Source organism: Elephantulus edwardii, unplaced genomic scaffold (genome assembly GCF_000299155.1).
Source record: "Elephantulus edwardii isolate Elephantulus edwardi_28Jun2011 unplaced genomic scaffold, EleEdw1.0 scaffold00212, whole genome shotgun sequence".
NCBI lineage: Eukaryota > Metazoa > Chordata > Mammalia > Macroscelidea > Macroscelididae > Elephantulus > Elephantulus edwardii.
Window position 1 is genome coordinate 3,129,202 of NW_006399962.1, and position 22,030 is coordinate 3,151,231.

The following is a 22,030-nucleotide window of genomic DNA, read 5'->3' on the forward strand; positions in this document are numbered from 1 at the left end:
GGACTGCGAAAACCTGTTTTCTCCTGTTCCTGCCCTTCCTCTGCTATCTGTCTGACCTCTATGTTACACCCTCTGTCATAAAATGCTAGTGACAATCTTTGGTCTCATTCTTCAGTCAGTTTTTTATGGGTTCCAATCTCTAATCCTTTAGTCTTATAAAAGGCAGCTCTTCCTGTCAGCCACTGGATTTCAACTGATGGAAACTCTTTCAGTTATTAAGATTTATTGTCCTTCCCACTTAAGAAAATTTAGGACACTGTCTCTGAGACCTTGTGGTATAGCTTAGAAAAGAAATCTGAGTCATTCAGATTCTCTACATGTAACCTAGGCAGGCGGAAGGGTCAGATGGCAACGTGGTTGGGCACCCAGGACCGGGAAGGAACATTTAAGCAGCAAAGGGTAAAAGTCCCACCTCTTGCTTTACATAAATTATTAACTTCAACCCTCATTAGTGACCATTTCCTCTCCCCTTTCTTTGTTCTTGGTGGTCAGAACCCCCTTTATAATCCCTTTTAGCTTCCTGTCCTGAAGAATTACTGTGGAAGGAGGACTTTTATTACTTTACATGCTTTGCCTTCTCTTTCTGATAACAGACAGAATGATAGACTTTAGAAGGGGACAGGTAGAACTCTGTGAGACACTGCAACTTGCTTGATGTCACACAACTAGGTTGTGGAGGTAGCTTTGAAATCCAGATGTGTGTCCCCAAGTAAAAATTTTCCTGATTGTGGAGACCAGAATCTAGGACTTGAATAGGTACAAAAGTAATTACACACAGTTCAGAACTGGAGGCATTCCAGTGTGTGTGTGTGTGTGTGTGTGTGTGTGTGTGTGTGTGTGTGTGTGTGAGAGAGAGAGGCAGAAAAGGATGAGAGAGAATGGCTGGGAAGAGGTGAGTGGGATATATAAAGGGTTGAGAAAACAATTCTTGGATAATCAATAATCTTAAAACTGGCATCAGTCAGTAAGCTGGAGTTCATAGGTTGGGGTCAGAGTCAAAGATGCCTAAGCAAGCTGTTGAACAGGAAGTTGCTTTCATGCCAAAAAGCCTTGAGATCACTTTGATTTCAGTTCTACTTATTGCAGAGGCAAGTACTCTTCTGATCCTAGTCTATCTGTGTGCCCCTAAAAGACATGTGGCTCTACCTGGTGGGCCTTATAGGCCTATACTACCTTTTGCGCTGGTACCGAGAGAGGCAGGTGGTGAGCAATCTGCGAGACAAGTATGTCTTCATCACGGGATGTGACTCTGGCTTCGGGAACCTGCTAGCCAAACAGCTGGACCTGAAAGGTTTGAGGGTGCTGGCTGCATGTCTCACGGAGCAGGGGGCCAAGAAGCTGAGGGACCAGACGTCAGACAGGCTGGAGACAGTGATCCTGGATGTCACCCAGACAGAGAGCATCGCTGCAGCCACCCAATGGGTGAAGGACCGTGTGGGCAACAGAGGTAACATCCAGATTCCTATTTTTGCTTTTTGCTACTTCTCTCTATCTTAATGGGAGGCCTTTTTTTCTGCTGCCTGGGAAGAATCCTAAAGTGTGTATCCAGTTGTATTAAGACTTCACCACCAACCCAGAGGCACATGGTTCGAATCCACCAGATGCTCTGCTGGAGAAGGAGGAACAATCTCCTCCTGTACCAGCCAGATCCAATTTAACGGTACACACACACACACAATTTTTTAAATTTTAAAAATTCTAAAAAAAAAAGACCTCACCACCTCACCACCATGCCAGTCTGAACCCCTTATGCTTTCCATTCTTGTCTTCCCCCATCTCATCTTAGTTTTGGAGTTCCATAGTGTGATAAGTTTGTGCTGATGAGAATTTGTGTGTCTCAAATTAGCTGTCAATCCATCTCATTGAGGCTCTTCCTCTCTTTTGCTGACCCTCTACCTTTCCAAGTTATAGCCTCTCTTAAGAACTCACGGCAACCCTAAAAGACAGGGTAGAACTGTCCTATAGTGTTTGCAAGGTATAAATCTTTACAGAGTAGATTCTCACATTTTTCTTCTGCAGAGAAGCTGGCAGGTTCGAACTGCTTGCACACCTTTGAATTAAGACTTGAGTGCTAAATGGCTGCATCCACTAGGGATCCTTAGAAATTGTCTTACTGTTGCTATTGTTAGATTCTGTCGAGCACAACTCATAGCAACTCTATGAACAACAGCTCTCTGAACCCTGTTTTATCCTGTGCCATCCTCATCATCTCTGATACTTGAGACCATTGCTGCAGTCACTATGTCAGCCCATCTCATTGGGGGTCTCCCTTTCTTTTACTGACTCTCCACCTTTCCAAGTATGATATCCCTTTCCATGGGATAGCTTCTCTTAGCAACATGCCTGAAGTATGAGAGACAAAGCTTTGACATCCTTACCTTCCCCCCCCTTTTATTTAAATTTATTATTAATTTCAGTAAAAATTTACAGAGACTTTGGATTTCCATTCATTCATTGTTGCACTTTTCTCCCCTTCCAACCCTCCCCTCTAGTACACTACCCTCTTGAAAATGTAAAAGAAGAATTCTTTCATTGTTTTACAAACCCTCCGCCAGGTCCACTTCACCATTTAGCCTTCACTCTAGACTCCTGTCATGACAAAAATACCTATTCACATATCCCTTTTAAACAGTTTTCTCCCTTATCTGTTTCAATGCAGTATACATTATTGAGCCCATCTTTCTCAGTCTCTCCCCGCCCCCAAGGTCAGTCCTGTTTTATAACAGTGGCACCATGCAGTATTTGTCCTTTTGTGACTGAGATACTTCACTCAGCATAATGTCCTCCAGGGTCACCCATTTTGAATAATATTGCATGAGTTCCTTGTTTTTCAATGCAGCATAGTATTCCATCGTGTGAATATACCACAGCTTTTCTATCCATTCGTTTGTTGATGGGCCCTTAGGTTGTTTCCAAATCCTTGCTATTATGAACAAAGCTGCAATAAATATGGGTGTGCATATATCTACTTGGATGTCAGTTATGGTCTCTTTGGGGTATATTCCCAGTAGTGGAATTGCTGGGTCAAATGGTATCTGTATTTGCAGCTTTCTGAGAAAGCACCATACTGCCTTCCACAGTGGTTGCACCATTTTACACTCCCACCAGCAGTGAATAAGGGTTCCAGTTTCTCCACAACCTCGCCAACATTTGTTGCTTGCTGTTCTGTTAAATTTTCCTATTCTGATGGGGGTGAGATGATATCTCATAGTTGTTTTAGACATCCTTATCTTTAAGAAGCCCTCTGGCTACACTTTCCCCAAAACATATCTGTTTGTATTTTTGGCAGTCCATAGCATATTCAGTACTCTTCTACAACACTATAGCCCAAAGGCATCAATTCTTCTATCATCCTTATTTACTGTCCACCTCTAAGATGCATATCAAGTGATTGAAAAGAACATGGCCAGAATCAGGCACATCTTGGTCTGCAAACTGATATCATTGTTCTTCAGTAATTTGGAGAAATCCCTGACAGCAGACTTTCCCAATGCAGTATGTCTCCTGATCTGACTGCTGGTACCAAGGATGTTGATTGTGGATCCAAGTAAGAGGAAATCACTGAGAGCGTCAATCTTTCTCCATCTATCATGATGTTGTCTCTTGGTTCAGTCATGAAGATTTTTGTCTTCTTGATGTTGAGATGTAGTCTTTGAACTTGAGCAGCAAACCTTTCAAGTCCTCTTCACTTTCAGTTAGCAAGGTTGTGTCATCTGCATAATGGAGGTTATTGAGGAGTCTTTCTCTAATCCTGATGTCTATGAGTGTTTCTCTGATCATGATGTCACATTCCTCTTCATAGAGTCCAGCTTCACTAATTATTTGCTCAGTAACCAATTGAATAGGTATGGAGAAAGGATACAACCCTGATGCACACCCTTCTTGATTTTAAATCATGCAATATTTCCTTGTTCCTTTCAGACAACAGTTTTTTAATGTAGGTTTAGATTTTGTATAATGTTACAGAATTCCCATTCTTCTCAATGTTAGCCATAGTATATTATTATCCACACAATACCTTTGCGTAGTCAATAAAACACAGATAGACATTCTTCTGGTATATTCTGGGTTTAGTCAAGATCCATCTGACATCAGCAGTGAATATCTCTAGTACCACGGCCTCTTCTAAACCCAGCCTGAACTTCTGGCAGTTCCCTGTTGATGTACTGTTTAAGCCATTTATATGTGATCTTCAGCAATATTTTGCTTGCATCTTGTATTAATGATATTGTACAATGATTTCCACAGTCTATTGGATCATGTTTCCTGGGAATGGGAAAATATGGATCTCTTCCAGTCAGTCAGCCAGGTTGTTAACAGCCCTCTAAATTTCCAGGCATAGCCTGACGATCATACCAGGGTTTCATCTATTAGTTGAAATATTCAGTTGGTATCCTATCTATTCCTGCAGCCTTATTTTTTTTGCCAGTGCCTTCAGTGGAGCTTTAATGTCTTCCTTCATTACCACTAGTTTTTGTGCATATGCTGCTTCCTGAAATTTTTCATTGTCAGCCAATTCCTTTTGGTACAATGACTCTTTGTATTCCTTCCATCTTTTTTTGATTCTTCCAAGATGATTCAAGATTTTTCCCACGGCACATGTCAGTAGTACAACTCTAGGCTTGAATTTGTTTTTCAGTTCTTTAAGCTTGAGAAATTCTGAGCAAATTCTTCCCTTTTTATTCTCCAGGTCTTTGTGGAGTTGGTTTGTTTGTTTCCTATTTTATTTTTTTTATTGTGATTTTAATGAAGGTATACATGAGGTTGGGTTTTCATTCATCCATTGTTGTATATTTTCCTCCCTTTACCCTCCCCCAGTTCACTTTGCAACACATCCCTTGTTCCAGATTGTTGTCATACATACAATGTCTAATTATACATTTTTCCTCTCATCTGTTCCAAGGTAGTGTTCCTTATCTATCTACTCTTGTCCTGTCCTCTTTCAACCCCTCCTCCATGTCAAGCCTATTTTATAACAGCAGTGGTATACAGTATTTGTCCTTTTGTGACTGAGATATTTCACTCGTCATAATATTTTCCAGGCTCAACAAATCTTTGACAATTTTATCAATGCTTTTCCCCTCTGTGTCTTACTGTTTTGGAATTCCGATTACACATAAATCATTTCCGTTAATGGTGCCCCACATAATTCCCAAGTTGTCTTCATTGTCTTCCATCAATTGTATTTTCCATTGATTCAATTTTGCTCTTTTGTCTTATATACAATCCATTTCTGAAGTCTGATATTAGTCTTCTAGATTTCTGTTTCTTGTTTTGTATAATTTCTGCTCTTCCATTTTTTGTCATTTGTTCTTGCACTGTTTTCTAAGTTCTTCTAAAGTTTTGTCTTGATTTCCTTTTTCTGTCAGCAGTTTCCTTGAACTTTCTCTAAATCCACTGAAGGTACTTCAAGGACTTTCTTTTGTTTGTTTGATTGGTTGTTTTGGTTTGTTGTGTTGGGGTTTGTTTTAATTTGTAATTTTAGTGAAAGTTTACAGAAAGGATGAGTTTTCATTAATTCATTGATACATATTTTCCTCCCTTCCCTCCTCCAATTAATTTTGTAATATATATCTTGTTCCAGATTGTCAATTGTCATACACACAGTGTCTCTCCATCCATTCCCTGCAGATAGCCCCTCCCTCCTCCCAATCTAGTGTTGTGTGCATTACTTTTCATTCTTTCTGTGCTTACACCTCTCCCATCCAGCCTAATTTTAATAGTGGTGGTCCTATACAGGATTTATCTTTTTGTGGGTGAAATATTTCACTCAGCATACTATTTTCCAGACTCATCCATGTTACGTACATTTTTACAAGTTCTTTGTTTTTCAGTGCTGTGTAATATTCCATTTGTGGTTTTTTTCTATATCCATTTGTTTGTCTACAGGCAGCGGGGCTGCTTCCATATTTTTGCTATTGTGAATAACACTGCAATAAAATGAGTATGCATACATGTATCTGAATCATACCTCTAATTTCGTTAGGGAATATTTCTAGTAGTGGGATGTTGTTGTTATGTGCTATTTAGTCAACTCCAACTCATAGCGACCCTATGATGCAACTGCTCTGAACCCTGCTCTTTCCTGAGCCAATTTCAGTATCTCTGACATGCATACCCTCATAACCCCACACTGAGTCAATTATCTCATCCAGGGTCTTCCTCTCTTGCACTGTCCATCCACCCTTTCAAGCATAATGCCCCTCTCCAAGGACTGGTTCCTCCTTACAACATACCAGAAGTATTTTATGATGAAGTTCAAAATCCTTGTTTCCAAAGAGCATCCTGGTTTTACCCTATCCAGGATAGACCTGTTTTATCTCTTAGCACCCATGGTATATTCTGTATTCTTCTCCAGCATTACAACTTGAAGGCATAGCTGGGTCAAATAGTATTTCTATTTCCAATTTTTTGAGGAAGTGTCAGACTGCTTTCCATAGTGATTGTACCATTTCACATTCCCACGAACAGTGAGTGAGAGTTCTAATCTCTTCACACTCTTGCCAGCATTTGTTGTTTGCTGGCCCTGTTGAACTTTGCTATTGTTGCTGGAATGAGATGATAACTCATTTTGTGTGTGTGTGTGTGTGTGTGTGTGTATGCGCGCGTGCACATGCTGTCAAATCGAATCTGACTGGTACAGAAGGAGATTGTCCCTCCTTCTCCTGCAGAGTATCTGGCGAATTTGAACCCGAGCACCTCTCTCTTGCCAATGGGCCACTAGAGCTTACCCTCATGATTGTTTTGATTTGCATTTCACTAATAGCTAGGAATTTTGAACATTTCTTCCTGTGTTTGTCGCCCATCTGAATTTCTTCTTTGATAAATTGTCTGTTCATATTTTATGCCCCCATTTTGTGATTGGGTTGCTGCTGCAATCAAAATGCTGCTTACACAAATTCGAAATAGCCATGCTATGTCAGCCAGCTGATGACTGTCAACTTTATTTCTTCTTCAGGGTTCTCATTGAATTCCTTCTTCTCTCTCTATCTATTCCACTCTTTTATCCTTTTCTTTGAAGCTCAGCATCCTAGGATTAACATCCATATCTATTTCACTTGGCTTATCTTCTCTTTGTTGTAGACTAGGTAGGTAGCTTGCCTGTGTAGTCTGCCATCTCACCAGAAAGCCCATAATATTTTTAAAAATTTTTTATATTTATTTTTTAAATTGTTATTTTAACAAAAGTTTACAGAAAAGTTGGGTATTCATTCATTCATTGTTGCACATTTTCTTCCCTACCTGCCAGTTCACATTTTTAAAAAAAATATTCATTGATTATTGCATAATTTCTTCCCTCCCCCTTAACTTGTCCTCCTATCCACTTTAGTATGCACCTCTTATTTGTATGATTGTTATCATTATATTCATTATATTTCTACTTATTAGTTAATGGCAAATCTTTCTTAATTTGTAGTAGTTGATAGTAATAAAGTCTGAAAAGAGTTACAATTACTATGTGTAAGGTGGAAAGCCAGAAACAAAGACAGCAAAACACCAGTTGCCATTGAGTTGATCCCAGCACAGGCGTTTCCAAGGCTGTGACCTTTAAAAAAGCAGATCATCAAGGATTTCTTCTGAAACTCCTCTAAATGAGTTCCAACCACCAACAGTTAGTCGTCAAGTCCTAAATCTTTTGTGCCACCCAGGGCTCCTTTAAAGTGGAAGGAGTGATGTAAATAAGGGAAATGAATAATTTGAGACCATTTCACAATGGGCATGTCTGGTACCTACTGTGCAAGCCCTTCCCTAATCTATGAGGTCAGCTATGAGGTGGTTATGACTTGATTGCAATGATAGATTTTAGGCTTTCTTATAAAAAACTTTTGGTTGATATAAGAATTCTAAGTGTATAGTGGTTTAAGAGTTATGCTGCTAACCAGAAGGTCAATAGTTTGAACCCACTTACTGGTCAAGGAAAAAAGATGTGGCAGTATTCTCCCATTAAAATGTGTAGCCTCAGAAACCCTATGCGACAGTTCTACTCTGCAATAGGGTCACTATGGATTGGAATAGACTCAAGGGCAGTGAGTTTGATTTCTGTGTTCTAATTAATTTGTAATACTTAATCTCCAAGATGAATGAAGCGTGGCTGAAGAAATTTGAACAAGGGAGTCACATGGCTAGACTTGGACATTAGAAAATTTACACTGGCATCTTTGTAAAGGAAGAAAACCGAGGAGCTTAACACAACCAGTTAGGTATAGTGACAGTAGTTGTGGAAAACTGAAGACTATAAGAGAGCTTTGTGCATAGAATGAACTCACTGGAGTAGTACCTGGCTAAATAACTGGCATTGTCTTGACTAAAATAGCAGTTGGAGGTTTGAGGTTGACACAGTCTCAGGAACCCCTATGGAATAATAAGTTAAAAACTGAACTACTAACCAAAAGTTCTGCAGTTTTAACCCACCAAAAGCTCTTCAGGAGGAAGCTGTGTCAATCTGCTGCTATAAATATATACAACCTTGGAAACCCCATAGGCCAGCTCTACTCTGAATTGCAATTGACTCAAGAACAGTTGATTTAGGTTGTTTTTTTTCTTCTTGAAGGACAGGTGTGGCAATATGCTTATGAAATGTTCCAGCCTTGAAAGTCCTACAGAACAGTTCTCCTTGGTATACATGGGGTTGTCATGGTCTGTGATCAGCTTAAGCAACTAACAACTCTCCCCTCCACTGAGTATGTGGAAAATAAAGCAACTAGAAATGGCAAAAAAAAACCCCAACAACTAGAAAACATTGTTTTCAAGAACAAATTCTTTCAATTTCCCTCATCCCCCTCACCCAACAAATTGTACAACCCCATGATTAATCCCTCACCCACACACATCCTCATCCCTCTGCTTCCAACCTCTCCCACCCCTCTTGGAACTTTATACTCATTAAATAATAATGGTCTTATACAGTATTTATCCTTGTAAAACTGAGTTAGCTCACTCAGAATAATGCTTTCCAGTCCCTCCCAAGTTAGGTAATAATTTACAAAGTTATTGCTCCTGCATCCTGCATAGTATTCCATTGTGTGAATGTACCATAATTTCTCAATCCTTCATTTGTGGTTGGACATTTGGGCTGTTTCCATGTTCTTGTGATGGTGAATAATGCTATGAACATTGGTGTACAAACCTCTATTTGTGCCTCAGTTCTCATTTTCTCAGGGTATATTCCAAGTAGTGGAATAGCTGGGTCATATGAAATTTCTATGTTCAGCTTTTTGAGGAAGTGCCAAACTGCCTTCCAGAATGGTTGTACCATTTTTACAATCCCACCAACAATGTATAAGAGGTCCTTTCTCGCCACATCCTCTCCAGTATTTATTACTTGCTGCCCTGTTAAACTTTACCACTGCTACTGGAGTGAAATGATATCTTATTGTGGTTTTGATTTGCATCTCTCTGATTGCCAATGATTTTGAGCATTTCTTCATGTGTCTGTTTGCCATTTGAATACCTTCCTCTGTGAAAATTCTTCCCATGTCTTTTGCCCATTTTGTAATTGGGTTATTTATCAGTCTTTTTCTTGTGGAGGCCCTGGAGTTTTATGTTAACTTTTGTTACAAGACAGGATCCACATCTCACACCATACACAAAAATCAACTCAAGGTGAATCAGAGACCTGGGAGTAAAGCCCAAAACCATAACGTTCATAAGAGACAAATTGGGATCAAGCTTAGAAGTGCTAGTCCAAGGTATAAAGAGAGACTGCCAAATACAACCAGAAATGCACAGTCTAAAGAGGATAAAATTGATGCATGGGATTCTAAAGATTAACTCTCTGTGCACATCAAAAACTTTTTCCAACAGAGTGAAAAGAAAACCTACATACTGGGAACAAACATTTGGTAATACCATCTTCAAATGGTATTTCTATTTCCAAGTTTTGGAGAAAGCCCCAAACCTCCTTCCATAGCGGTCGCACCATTTTACTCCCACTAGCAGTGAATAAGGGTTCCAATTTTTCCACAACCTCACCAGCATTTATTGTTTGCTGCTCTGTTGAACTTTGCTATTGTTATTGGGTGAGATGATGTCTCATAGTCGTTTTTGTCTGCATCTGTCGGAAAGTCAGAGATTTTGAACATTTCTTCGTATGTTTGTTTGCTATCTGAATGTCTTCTTTCGTGAAGTGTCTATTCATATCCTGTGCCCATTTTGTGATTGGGTTGTTTACCTTTTTCTTGTTGAGGCACTGGAGTGTTTTATAAATTTTGTACACGAGTTCCTTATCAGATATGTCATTACCAAATATTTTTCCCAGTTTCAGGGTTTTCTTTTTAATCTGTTGGAGAACTTTTTTGATGGGCATAGGGATTTGATTCTTAGAAAGACCCAATAATCTATTTTCTTTTCTTCTGGTTGTAGATTTTTCAAGATTCTTAGACTGATTATACCATGGATTTGGGCTTCTAGAGTTCTTTCACACTTTTCTCTGATGAAGTTTATAGTCAATGATCCACTTTGAGTTGGCTTTTGTGAATGGTGTGAGGTCTTTTACAGATAGTTTTCCAAATTTGCCAACATCATTTATTAAAGAGGCTTTTGTTTTCTCCACTTAACAGATTTCATCTCCTTGTCAAAAATCAGTTGACCTCAAGTAGATGACCTGATTTTGGTGTTCTCAATTCTATTCCATTGATCTAAGTGTCTGTCAGTACCAGTACAGGTCTGTACCAGTACCATGCTGTTCTTACCATGATGACTGTGTAGTAGGATTTGAGATCAGAGAGTGAGATGCCTCCTACCTTGTTTCTCTTTTTCAAGAGTGCTTCACTTATTCAGGATCTCTTTCTATTCCAGATGAAATTGGAAACTGCCTTTTCATCTGATTGAAGAATTCAATTGGTATATGTATTGAGATTGCATTGAACTTGTAGATTGCCTTTAGAATTGTCATTTTCACAATATTGAGTCTTCCTATCCATGGACATGTTATATTCTTCCATTTCTTTAAGTCTCTTTTGGTTTGTCATAATGTTTTGTAATTTTCTTTGAATAGGTCTTTTATGTTTCTAGTTAAATTTACTCCAGAGTATTTAATCTGTGGTTAGCTATTATGATAGGTATTATTTTCCTTAGCTCCATTTCTGTATTCTCACTGTCACAGTAGAGAAATCCAGTTAATGTTTTAAATTATTATTTTAACAAAGGTTTACAGAAGAGTTGGATTTTCATTCATGCATTGTTACACATTTTTCTCCCTATTCCCCTCCAGTTCCATATTAAAAAAAAAAAAGCCAAACTCATTCATTGTTGCATCATTTTCTCCCTCCTCCCTACTTCTTCACTACACTTTACTATGCACCTCTTATTCTGGACTGCTGTCATACAGATAATGCGTAATCATATATTCCCTTTAAACAGTTATTTCCTTCATCTGTTCCAATGTGGTGTTAATTATTTTCCACTCTTTCCTCAATATCCTCCCAACTCCTATGTCAGTCCTATTTTATAACAGTGGTGTTGTACAGTATTTTTCTTTTGTGACTGAGATTTTTAACTCAGGATAATGTCCTCTAGGGTCACCTATATTGTTTAATATTTTATTAGTTCCTTGTTTTTCAGTGCTGTGTACTATTCCATTGTGTGAATATATGTGTGTGTAGAATAGTTTTTCGATCCATTCGTTTGTTGATGGGCACTTGGGTTGCTTCCATATCTTTGCTATTGTAAATAACACAGCAATAAACATGGGTGTGCATACATCTGTTTGAGTGGCAGCTCTGATTTCTTTAAGTTATATTCCTTGTAGTGGAATTGCTGGGTCAAATGGTATTTCTCTTTTCAACTTTTTGAGAAAGTGTCAGACTGCCTTCGATGGTGGTTGTACCACCAATTGATTTTTAAATTTGATCTTGTATCCTGTCATTTTGCGAAATTGTTTGACTATGTCCAGTAGTTTTCTCACTGCGTTTTTAGGGTTTCCTAAGTAAATTATTATATCATCTGCATAGAGAGATAATTTTACCTCCTGTTTGCCAATTTGGATACCTCTGATTGCCTTTTCTTGTTGTATTGCTATCAGTAAGACTTCCAATAAAATATTGAATAAAAGAGATGACAATAGGCATCTTGCCTAGTTCCTATTTTCAAAGGGAGTGCTTTTCATCTCTCTTCATTGAGAACGATGTTAGCTCTTGGTTTTGCATATATACTTTTTACTATGTTGAGGAAATTCCACTTATTCCTATTTTGTTGAGTGTTTTCATCAGGAAAGAGTGTTGGATTTTGTCAAAGGCCTTTTCTGCATCATTTGATAGGATCATATGCTTCTTGTTCTTTACTTTGTTAATGTGATGGATTACATTAATTGTTTTTCTTATGTTGAACCATCCTTGCATACCTGTTATGAATCCCATTTGGTCATGTTGAATTAATTGTTTTATGTACTGTTGGATTCTATTGGCCAGGATTTTTTTTTGAGGATTTTTGCATCTATGTTCATGAGAGATATTGGCCTATGGTTTTCTATTTTGGTGGTGTCTTTCCCTGACTTTGGTATCAAGAATATGTTTTCTTCATAGAATGAGTCTGAGAGAATTCCATCTTTTTCTATTTTCTGAAATACTTCATGTAGAATTGGTAGCAATTCTTCTCTGAATGTTTGATAAAATTCACTAGTAAAACCTTCTGGTCCAACAATTTTTTTTTGTTGGAAGTTTTTTTATTTATTTCTTTGGTTTCTTCTTTTTTAATGGGTCTATTTAGGTGTTCTTCTTCAGTCTGTGTCAGTTTAGGAAGGTTGTGAGTTTCTAAGCATTTGTCCATTTCCTCTAGTTTTCTTATTTGTTTGAGTATGCTGTTGTTGTGTACCTTTGAGTTGGAACAGACCCATGGCTGACCCTCCAGCAGGTTTTCAGAGGCAGTTAATTGCATGGAAGGATATTGTCCATAGCTTTTCATAATACTACATTGTTAACCTTTTTATTTTAGTTGTTTCTGTTGTGGCGTTGCCCCTTTCATCTTTATCCAGATTATTTGTGTCTTTTCTTTCTTGTTCTTTCTTAGTTTTGCTAGTGGTATGTAAATTTTAATGACCTTTTTTAAGAACCAACTCCTGGTCATGTTGATGGTTTCAATTGTTTTTCTGTTTTCTATTTCATTTATTTTTGCCCTAATTGTTATCATTTTTTTTTTCCTGAGGGTATTGGTTTTCCTTACTATTCTTTTACAATTTGTTGGAGATGTTGGATTAAAGAATCAATTATCATTTTTTTTTTCCTTATTGACATCCACTTGCCAAACAAATGCCTCTGGAAACTCATTGAACCTTGATAAATGTAGATAATTATAAAAAGGCTTCAGGCCTTTTGCTCACAGAGTCATTATGAGCCATGCTTGACTCAAAGGCAATCAACAACAAAAACTATTACTGCTTTAACTGTTTCCCAGAGGTTTTGGAAAATTGTGTTTTCATTGTCATTTGTTTCAAGAAACTTTTTAATTTCATTATTTGTTTCTTATATTACCTATGTATGTTCAAGCAGAGTGTTGATCAGCTTCCAAATTTTTATTTTATTCCTTTTCCCTCTTATTAATTTCTAATTTTGTACCATTCTGGTCTGAGAAGATGCTTTATACTATTTCTATGTTTTTTATTTTATTGATGCTTGCTTTGTGATCTAAAATGTGATCTATTCTGGAAAATGTTCCATGCACATTGGATAAGAAGATGTACTACACTTTTTTTAATGAATTAGCCTGTATATATCTATGAGATCCAGTTGGCTTATTGTGTGGTTTAATTCTTCAGCATCTTTGTTGAGTTTCTTCCTGGTAGTTCTATCTTCCCTTGAGAGTAGTGTATTGAAGTCTCCTGCTACTATAGTGGTGTTGTCTATTTCTTTTTTTCAGTTCTTTTAGTATTTGTTTTGTTTCTATCATCTGGTGCTGTCTAGAGACTAAGATGCGCCTGATCTAGGCCATAGTATTTTCAATTACTTGCTATGCATCAGAAAGCTGGACAATAACTAGCGATGACAGAAGGAAAATTGATGCCTTTGAGGTATGGTGCTGGAGGAGTATTGAATATACCATGGACTGCTAGGAGAACAAACACGTTTATCCTAGAGAGGGTAAGACTGGGCTGCTCTTTGGAGGCAAAGATTCTGAAACTTCATCTGACATACTTTGGACATGTTGCAAGAAGGGACTATTCCTTAGAGAGAGACATCATACTTGGGAGGGTAAAGGGACAGCACAAGAGAGGAAGACCCTCGATGAGATGGATTGATTCAGTGTCTGGGGTATTAGGTGAAGGTGTGTCAGAGACAATAAGATTGGCACAGCATAGAGCCAGGTTTAGAGCTGTAATACATAGGGTTGCCATGACTCGCAGCTGAGTCGATGGTACAAAACAACAATAATCATTTGGTACATAGACATTTATTATGGTTATGTCCTCTTTTTCTATTGATCCTTTAAGCATTATATAGTGACCTTCCTTGTCCTTTGTGATGGCTTTTACACTGAAATCTATTTTATCAGAGATTAATATCACTGCTCCAGCTTTTTTCTGATTGTCATTTGCTTGATATATTTTCCGCCCACCCTTTTGTTTTTAGTCTTTCTTTATCTTCACTTTTCAAGTGTGTCTCTTGTAGACAGCATATTGATGGGTTTGTGGGTTGGTTTGTTTGTTTTTTTAATGCAATCTGCTACTCTTTTTCTCTTCACTGGTGCATTTAAAACATTCACATTCAGTGTAATTATTGAGAGGCAAGGTTTTATTGTTATCATTTTGTTGAGTTCTTTTTGGTGTTGTTGCTGATTACTTTGGTCCATCTTACTTTCTCTGGTATCTCTGTAAGAAGGACTTCCTTCAGTATTTCCTCTAACCCTAATCTAACTTTTACAAACTCCCTTATGTTCTGCTTATCTGAGAATATCTTGATCAAATATGATGGAGAGTTTTGCTGGATATGGTATTCTTGGTCAACAGTTGTATTCTTTGAATGGTTAATATATGTCATTCATTCCACTCTCTTCTTGCTTGCCTGGTTTCTGCTGAGAAATTGGCACTTAATCTCGTTTACTCTCCCTTATAGGTTATTCTTTGTTTCCTCCTAGCTGCTTTCAGAATTCTCTCCTTATCTTTGGTTCTGGCAAGTTTGACTATTATGCCTTGTTGTTTTTCTTTTGGGGTCTATTCTATATGGAGTCTTCTCAGCTTCTTGCAAATATGTTCTCTCATTCTTCATTATTTCTAAAAAGTTTTCTTCTAATAATTCTTCCATAACTTTCTCGGTGTTTTTACTTATTTCTTCCTGTTCTGAGATTCTGATTATGGACATGTTATTCCTCTTGATGGTGTCTCACATTATTCTTGGGCTTTCTTCTTTTTCCTTCCTTATTGATTCTGCTTTTTGTTCTAGCAGATAATTGCTGAGAAATCTACTTCTATTTCCCTGGTTCTGTGTTCCATCTCTTCAACTCTGCTCATATGTCCCTCCAATATGTTGACAGCACCTGAAACATTGGTCTTCGTATTCTGGGTTGTGGTTTCTTGGTTTTTCCCCAGGGTCTCTAATGTCTCATTTGTTTAAACTGCATTGTCCTCAATTGGTTTGTTGTTGTTGTTGTTGTTGTTGTTTTAAATTCCTCTTGGCTTTTGTCTGCAGAGTCCTGTAATTCTTCAATTTTTTTTTTTCTTTCATTCATTGAAAATAGCTAATCATTGCTCTTTTGAATTCTGTGTCAGAAAGTTCCATCAGATTTTCTGGCTTCAGAAAAATTCATTGATTCTGTGTTTTAATCACTTTTTTGGGATGACATCTTGTTTTTGTAGGGTATGAGTTAGTCTGCTTCTTCTGTGTCATTGTTGTGGTGGAACTTTTTTGTGCCTGGGACCTTAGCAGGTCCTTGGTTTAATAACCTTGGCTCAGGAGTTCACTGCTCCAGAGGAGGGAAGAGGCGCTCACCCTCCCTGAATGCTTCTCTGATCCTTTGACTCAGGGAATACTTACTTCAGTTGGGTCTGTGAGTTAGAGAAGCCTTCTCGGCCAGACAACTGCTGCAGTCCAAAGGATCTGCAGCTTAAGTACTGACTCTGGGAGGGGCCAGGGGAACCAAGGTGGTGTTCAGGAAGGAAATGGCTTCATCTGTGATATTGGTGCGCCTGGCACAGGACAGCAGGGCAGCAGCTGGGTGGTCTCCATGAAGCAGTGGTAGGACAATGGTCTCCATGGGGTGGCAGGGTGGCAATCTCCACATGGCAGGGTGGCAGTGTAGCACTTTGGCCACTCATCCAGATGGGAGCCTGGTCTGGGAGGGAGCGTGGTCCTGGCAGGAGTGCTAATCTCTACAAACATATATATTCCATGTACAAACATGGATTCTTAAAAATACAATATCTGAATTCAATGCTTACTATAAAATCATCAAGTTGATAATAAATAGATGACATTTTCTTTTTAAAAGCAAAAAAATACAATATCTAAGACAAAGTATTTGCATTTTTTACAAGCATGGAATATGCTTCTGAGCAAGAGAGGTACTTAGTCTTTGGATAAACACTTCCAGAGTTAGCAGTCACCACCTTCTACCCTAATTCAATCTATGACTCTTTTGCTACTCTAAGGCTAATCAATTGGTAACTGTTTACTAGAGTTCCTAGAATTGTACACTTTCTTCCATGGATCTTTTCCAGAGAGTGTTCCTGAAAACGAGATTGGCTGGAGACTGAGGGAAATGGTTTGAGGGTGGTTCTCTGAGCAGAAAGGAAGATAGAATGACATTTCTAGAAGAAAAGAGTGGAATTTGGGCACACAAGTGTTACGTGAATATACCTCATCTTATCCCCAAGCCTGCCCTTTGATTTGCCAGCATGAAAGGCAAATTTTGCCTCCAGTGTAGTTATTGTTCAATGTTGATGCAAGTGATTTCAAAACTGAGCCAATCTATCTATGCCCAAATGAAATAATAGCTTTAAATTATTTTTTCTAGTTTTCTCTTGTTCTTTACTCTGTTTCTTCTAATTTTTTAAGAGATTGTTGAGTACTTACTAGATAATGTGCTGTTTAAAAATCTGAAAATGTAGATAGACATATATAATATCGTTAGTGTGTAAAAACTTAAACATGTTATCTATGTTTCTACATTAATGAGTAATCTCTATTTAAATATCAGTTCCTACATTCACCAAATATGGAGGACACCTCACTCTCTCCCAGACACTGGACAGGTCCAGGAGAAATTAAAGGAGAAAGAAAATATAGTTACTGTCTTACAGCTTACAACATCTGCACATGTGCAACACCCTGCAAATACCGTCCAGTTGTTTATTTTACCCTACTCCTCCCAGTCAACATTTATTGCTATCTTTGCACTCCTTTAGAATGTGTGTGAATTTGGACCATAACAGTTTACACTCTGAACATACCCTTACAATGTCTCTTCTCTAACATATTTTTCAGGTCTCTGGGGCCTGGTGAATAATGCTGGCATTTCTATACCCACAACACCTAATTCATGGCTGTTGAAACAGGACTTCATGAAAATATTGGATGTGAACCTCCTGGGATTGATTGAAGTAACCCTGAGCCTGCTACCCCTACTGTGGAAGGCAAGGGGCCGAGTGGTCAACATTGCCAGTATAATGGGCAGATTGTCTTTCATAGGTGGAGGCTACTGTATCTCCAAGTATGGGGTAGAGGCCTTCTCAGACTCCCTAAGGTATGAGACTAGGATTAAGACTTCTTCCCACCTCTGCTAGTTCTATCTCTGTATGTGAGCCTTTTCCTAGAAGCTCATTTAATGAGAGCCTTAGACCTCTCCTTGGAGAGAGCCTCTTGCTTCTTTGTTTCTGAATTGTGAAAACAGTCATTAGGAACTACCTTCCATTGTTCTGAGTTTAAAGTTGGTGAAATACATCCCTACAACTGAGACCTGAGGCCAGAAATAGAACATGGACACTTAGACTCCTAAGCATATATGCTTCTCCACTGTGACATCAACCTTCAAGAAATATGGAGATGAGGCACTCATCTGATGCAGTCCAGGAGAGATTTGCAAGGCAGGCACTTGTATGAATGCCCATTGTGTCCTAAAGAAATAAGAGTTAGGTCTTTTAAACTCTCTGGGCTGATAGCAGGACACACACACTGCTTTGACTGCTTTGATACACTGTTTTCTTATAATTCTTCTAAACAAGTTAGCTATGGCAGTCTGTTAAAGGGAGCTTCCTGGAACTTGAGTATGAGCTCATAAAAAGTCACCCTGACAACCAAGCAAAGAAGGGATTCTAGAAATGCTGAAGGTTTTATAGCAGCAAAGACCTAGGCTGAGGTTGAATACGATTCCTGGATTATGGTGAGTCAACCAAGAAGGAAGAACAGGGCCAGGGTCAGCCAGGTAGCTGGAGAAGTGAACAAAGGTGGGTTTGGGGCCTTTGAACCCTGGAGAAGTACTAGCACTTCATGCTATTGTCAGTGGAAGCTCATGCATAAGAGTTAATCAGGAGAACTTCTTGGTCAAATAAATTCTTGAGATCTCTCTGACTGATATGTTGTGCATTGCTCTGAGTGAGGAGAGGTAATTCTGAAAGCAGAGAGGCACTTGACAGAAAACTGGCGTAGGAGCTCAGCTGAAAAATTACCTAGGGCAGGAAAAGGAGAACAGAGGATGCTGAACGTAAAATCAGCAAGACTGAATGATTACTGGTTGGGGGGAGGTGGGGTTGGAAATAGGAGGAGAAAGCACTCCAGTAGCACTTTCCCCCGGGATAGGTAAGATTCAGAGCTAATTTTTGCATAAGATAGAATTATTTCTTATATTACTTAAACTCTATACAAAAGCAATTTATGGTCATTATTATTCACCTATTGACTGCTGCTTTTCATGACTCAATTTACATTTTTTTCACCAGTCCTTGATCTTTGTTGTTCGGTATTTTCCCCGTGTCTGCCATCCTTTTAGGAGAGAGCTCTCCTATTTTGGAGTGAAGGTGGCTATGATTGAACCGGGTTTCTTCAAGACCGATGTAATCTCCAGTGCAAAGCATTGTCAAGTTCTGCAGGAGGTGTGGGACCGGGCTAACCCAGATATAAAAGAGATGTATGGCGAGGAGTTCCTGGCATCCTGTGAGTGAGTTGTAGACAGTATGAGAAAATCAAACCCTTGTCTGGAAGGCTGGGCCTATCACTCCATGAATCATACTGTGTCCTCCAGTCTCTGCCTCCAATACAGAGTGGGAACATTCAGTCCCATTCTCAAGGTTCTCGCTGGTCAACTTGTAACTTTCACAAGGGATCCAGGATTACCAGATCTGGGACTGCTTCTCTGAATGCCTTCATTATTTTGAGAAATAATTTGAAGCCAGAGAAGAAAAACAACTTTGAACTTTCAGAAAGCTGCTATCAGAAACAGCTTGTTTTCTTGTGCTTAGATTCCAAATGTTAGCAGAAACCTTTGTGCCATCCATTATTCTCAGGCTAAAACCTAGACTTGTTCCCAGCCTCAACACCCAAACTGCTGTCAAATAGGTTGTGACTCATAGTGATCTCTCATCAGGTTTCCAAGGATCTAAATCTTTATGGGAGGAAACTACTAATTTTTCTCCTTAGGCACTAGACCACCAGGCTGATAACTTCTCTGGAGTAGGACTGGGCCAGGTCATATTGTTTCAGTAAATTGAATGGAGGATAAATTTGGAGCTATAAGAATTCTTAGGAACGCATCTCCTAAAGCAAATGCTAGGATGAGAAGGGTGGGAAAAGAAAGTATAAACTTGGTCTTTTCTGATTCTTGACAGATAAACACATTATTAAAACATCAGAGAAAAAATGCAACCCTGACCTGTCTTTGGTGACAAACTGCATAGAACACGCACTGACTTCCTGCCACCCTCGAACCCGCTACTCAGCTGGCTGGGATGCAAAGCTCTTCTTCATTCCCTTGAGCTACATGCCTACTACCTTGACTGATTTCATCCTCTCCTTGAGAGACGTGAAGCCTACCAAGGCCTTGTGAAGACAGGTCTGAGGGGCATGGTGGGGCAGGTTGGGGTGTTATGTAAAGGGGAATGGGTTGGGGAATGAAAATACAGGACAATAGCTCCCAAATCAGTATGGGTACTCACTTGTGACCCCTTGTGACCCTTATGCCATTTCTGAAAACTTTAGGATATTAGAAAGAAAGTACTAAGATTTGCAGTTTAGTGAGACAATAGCACTTTTGGTTGTGTGTGACCACTGGAGAATCTGAGCCTCAAAAGCCCTCCTACTATCCTGAACAATCCACATGCTTGTGAGAAGATGTGAGCATATGGAAGAAGGCCCAGGCCCCATCTATGCCACCTTTTGTCTTTCTCCTCAGGATCTACAATGACTGGTGGCTTGTCTACATTTTCCCCTAGGTGGAAATGGCTGAAGATATCTATGGTCAAGAGGAATGGAGACTGACGACCTGCATGTCCCCTTGAACTTTCACTATACTTTCTGCACAATTAAGTAAATTGCATTTTCTGATCTTAAGCATTTGGGCTCAGGGACTGCTGCTTAGCCATCCATAAATATAGTGTTTCTGAAAGTTTTAGTTTGGCCCACACCTGCATTCCTGATTTTTCAGATCTTGCTAGTCTCTGAGCCTCATTCTTCTCATCCAGAACTGAAAACACCTCTGCCCCCAAGAATACCTGCATTCTGTCTTCTCTATGGCAAGCCTCCTCCATTTACTTACTCTGGAAACAGATGAATAAAAGTCTCAAAATCCAGATCTGGAGCTGCTGAACTGAGAACAGGTTTGAAAGTAGTGGAGATTTGCCTCCCACTACTTCTCAACTCTATCTCCTACCTGTTTCTCAGGGCTGGGCTCTTGGTCTGAACCTCCTTTTTTGTCACTATTGGTACAGAATGCTCAAACTCTGCTGAGTTCTTCCAAGGTAAAACTCCATCTGACTTTGAAACCAGCTAGTCTTTGTGACAGCAGTATAGAGACAACTATGATGCACCTTATTTTGGCAAATTTGAGGCCCTGGTTCAATTTCTGATCTCTAATATCTGGCAAGTTGGTTTAAATTTTTACCTGAAGATGATGCTGACATTCGTTCCAAGTAACCATTCAGGACCCCAGCATCATTTTTACTCTGTACATTATTGAATCTAGAGCAAAGCACCTCCCTACCATACCCCTATGACTCATTTTCTTGCCTTTTCTTGATGACTTCTTATCTCTGATCATTTCTTTCCTCTTCCTCCTTAACCTCTTTCAGCCAAAGACTCTGCCTAGCCTTTTGCCTCTAGCTGCTCAGGGAATTTGAAGCCTGTATGTGCCATCTGACAGGATCACAGTCTAACTGAGGATCATCAGATCAGAAAATTCTGTGCCCCTGATTCCTTTCCTGCTCTGCAGACTATGTTCTGATATCAATCATAACCCTGGCTCCCTACATTTGTTGCCATTGGCCTTGTACCTTGAAAAAGCTTCAGCACTCTCCCTTATTAGGTATTTTTAAAGAATATTATATTTAATTTAATGAATGATATTTTTTTCAGCCTACTTTATTTTCTTTAGCCATAAAAATGTACCTCCTAATGGGAGTTGTGGGAGAAGGATGGGCAATCTCTTCCCACACAATTTACTGCTTCTGATTGGGAATGGGAGGAAATCGGTGGGCGTGATTAAATAAAGATCTACATGTGAGGATACATTATTGTGGTGTCTTAAATATGTGAAGAAAAAAAAATTCTTAACAAAATCCTAGCTATTGTTGTTGCTGTTGTTGTTATGTGCTGTTGAGTCGCTTATGACTCATAGCGACCCTATGTACAACAGCCCTAAACTCTGCTCTGTCAGGTGTCAGTCTCACTGTCTCCAACACACCCACCCCAATTATCCCAGTCACTGAATCAATCCACCTCATAGAGGGTCTTCCCTTCCTGCGCTGTCCCTCCACCCTCCCAAGCATGACATTCCTCTCCGATCCCTCCTTGCAACATGTCCAAAATATGTCAGATGAAGTCTCAGAATCCTTGGCTCCAAGGAGCAGCGTGGATTAACCCTCTCTAGGATGAACCTGTTCATTTTATTAGTAGTC

At 39.1% G+C, this 22,030-nt stretch overlaps 1 protein-coding gene across 1 annotated transcript; it reads left to right on the forward strand.

The window, feature by feature from the left end:
* The first annotated feature begins 1,134 nt into the window (after nucleotides 1-1,134).
* On the forward strand, nucleotides 1,135-19,965 carry LOC102873456 (retinol dehydrogenase 16-like). Its single transcript, XM_006897608.1, has 4 exons — nucleotides 1,135-1,447; nucleotides 17,412-17,670; nucleotides 18,913-19,076; nucleotides 19,748-19,965. The coding sequence occupies exons 1-4, from the start codon at nucleotides 1,135-1,137 to the stop codon at nucleotides 19,963-19,965; spliced, it is 954 nt and encodes a 317-aa protein (XP_006897670.1).
* Nucleotides 19,966-22,030: the final 2,065 nt, after the last annotated feature.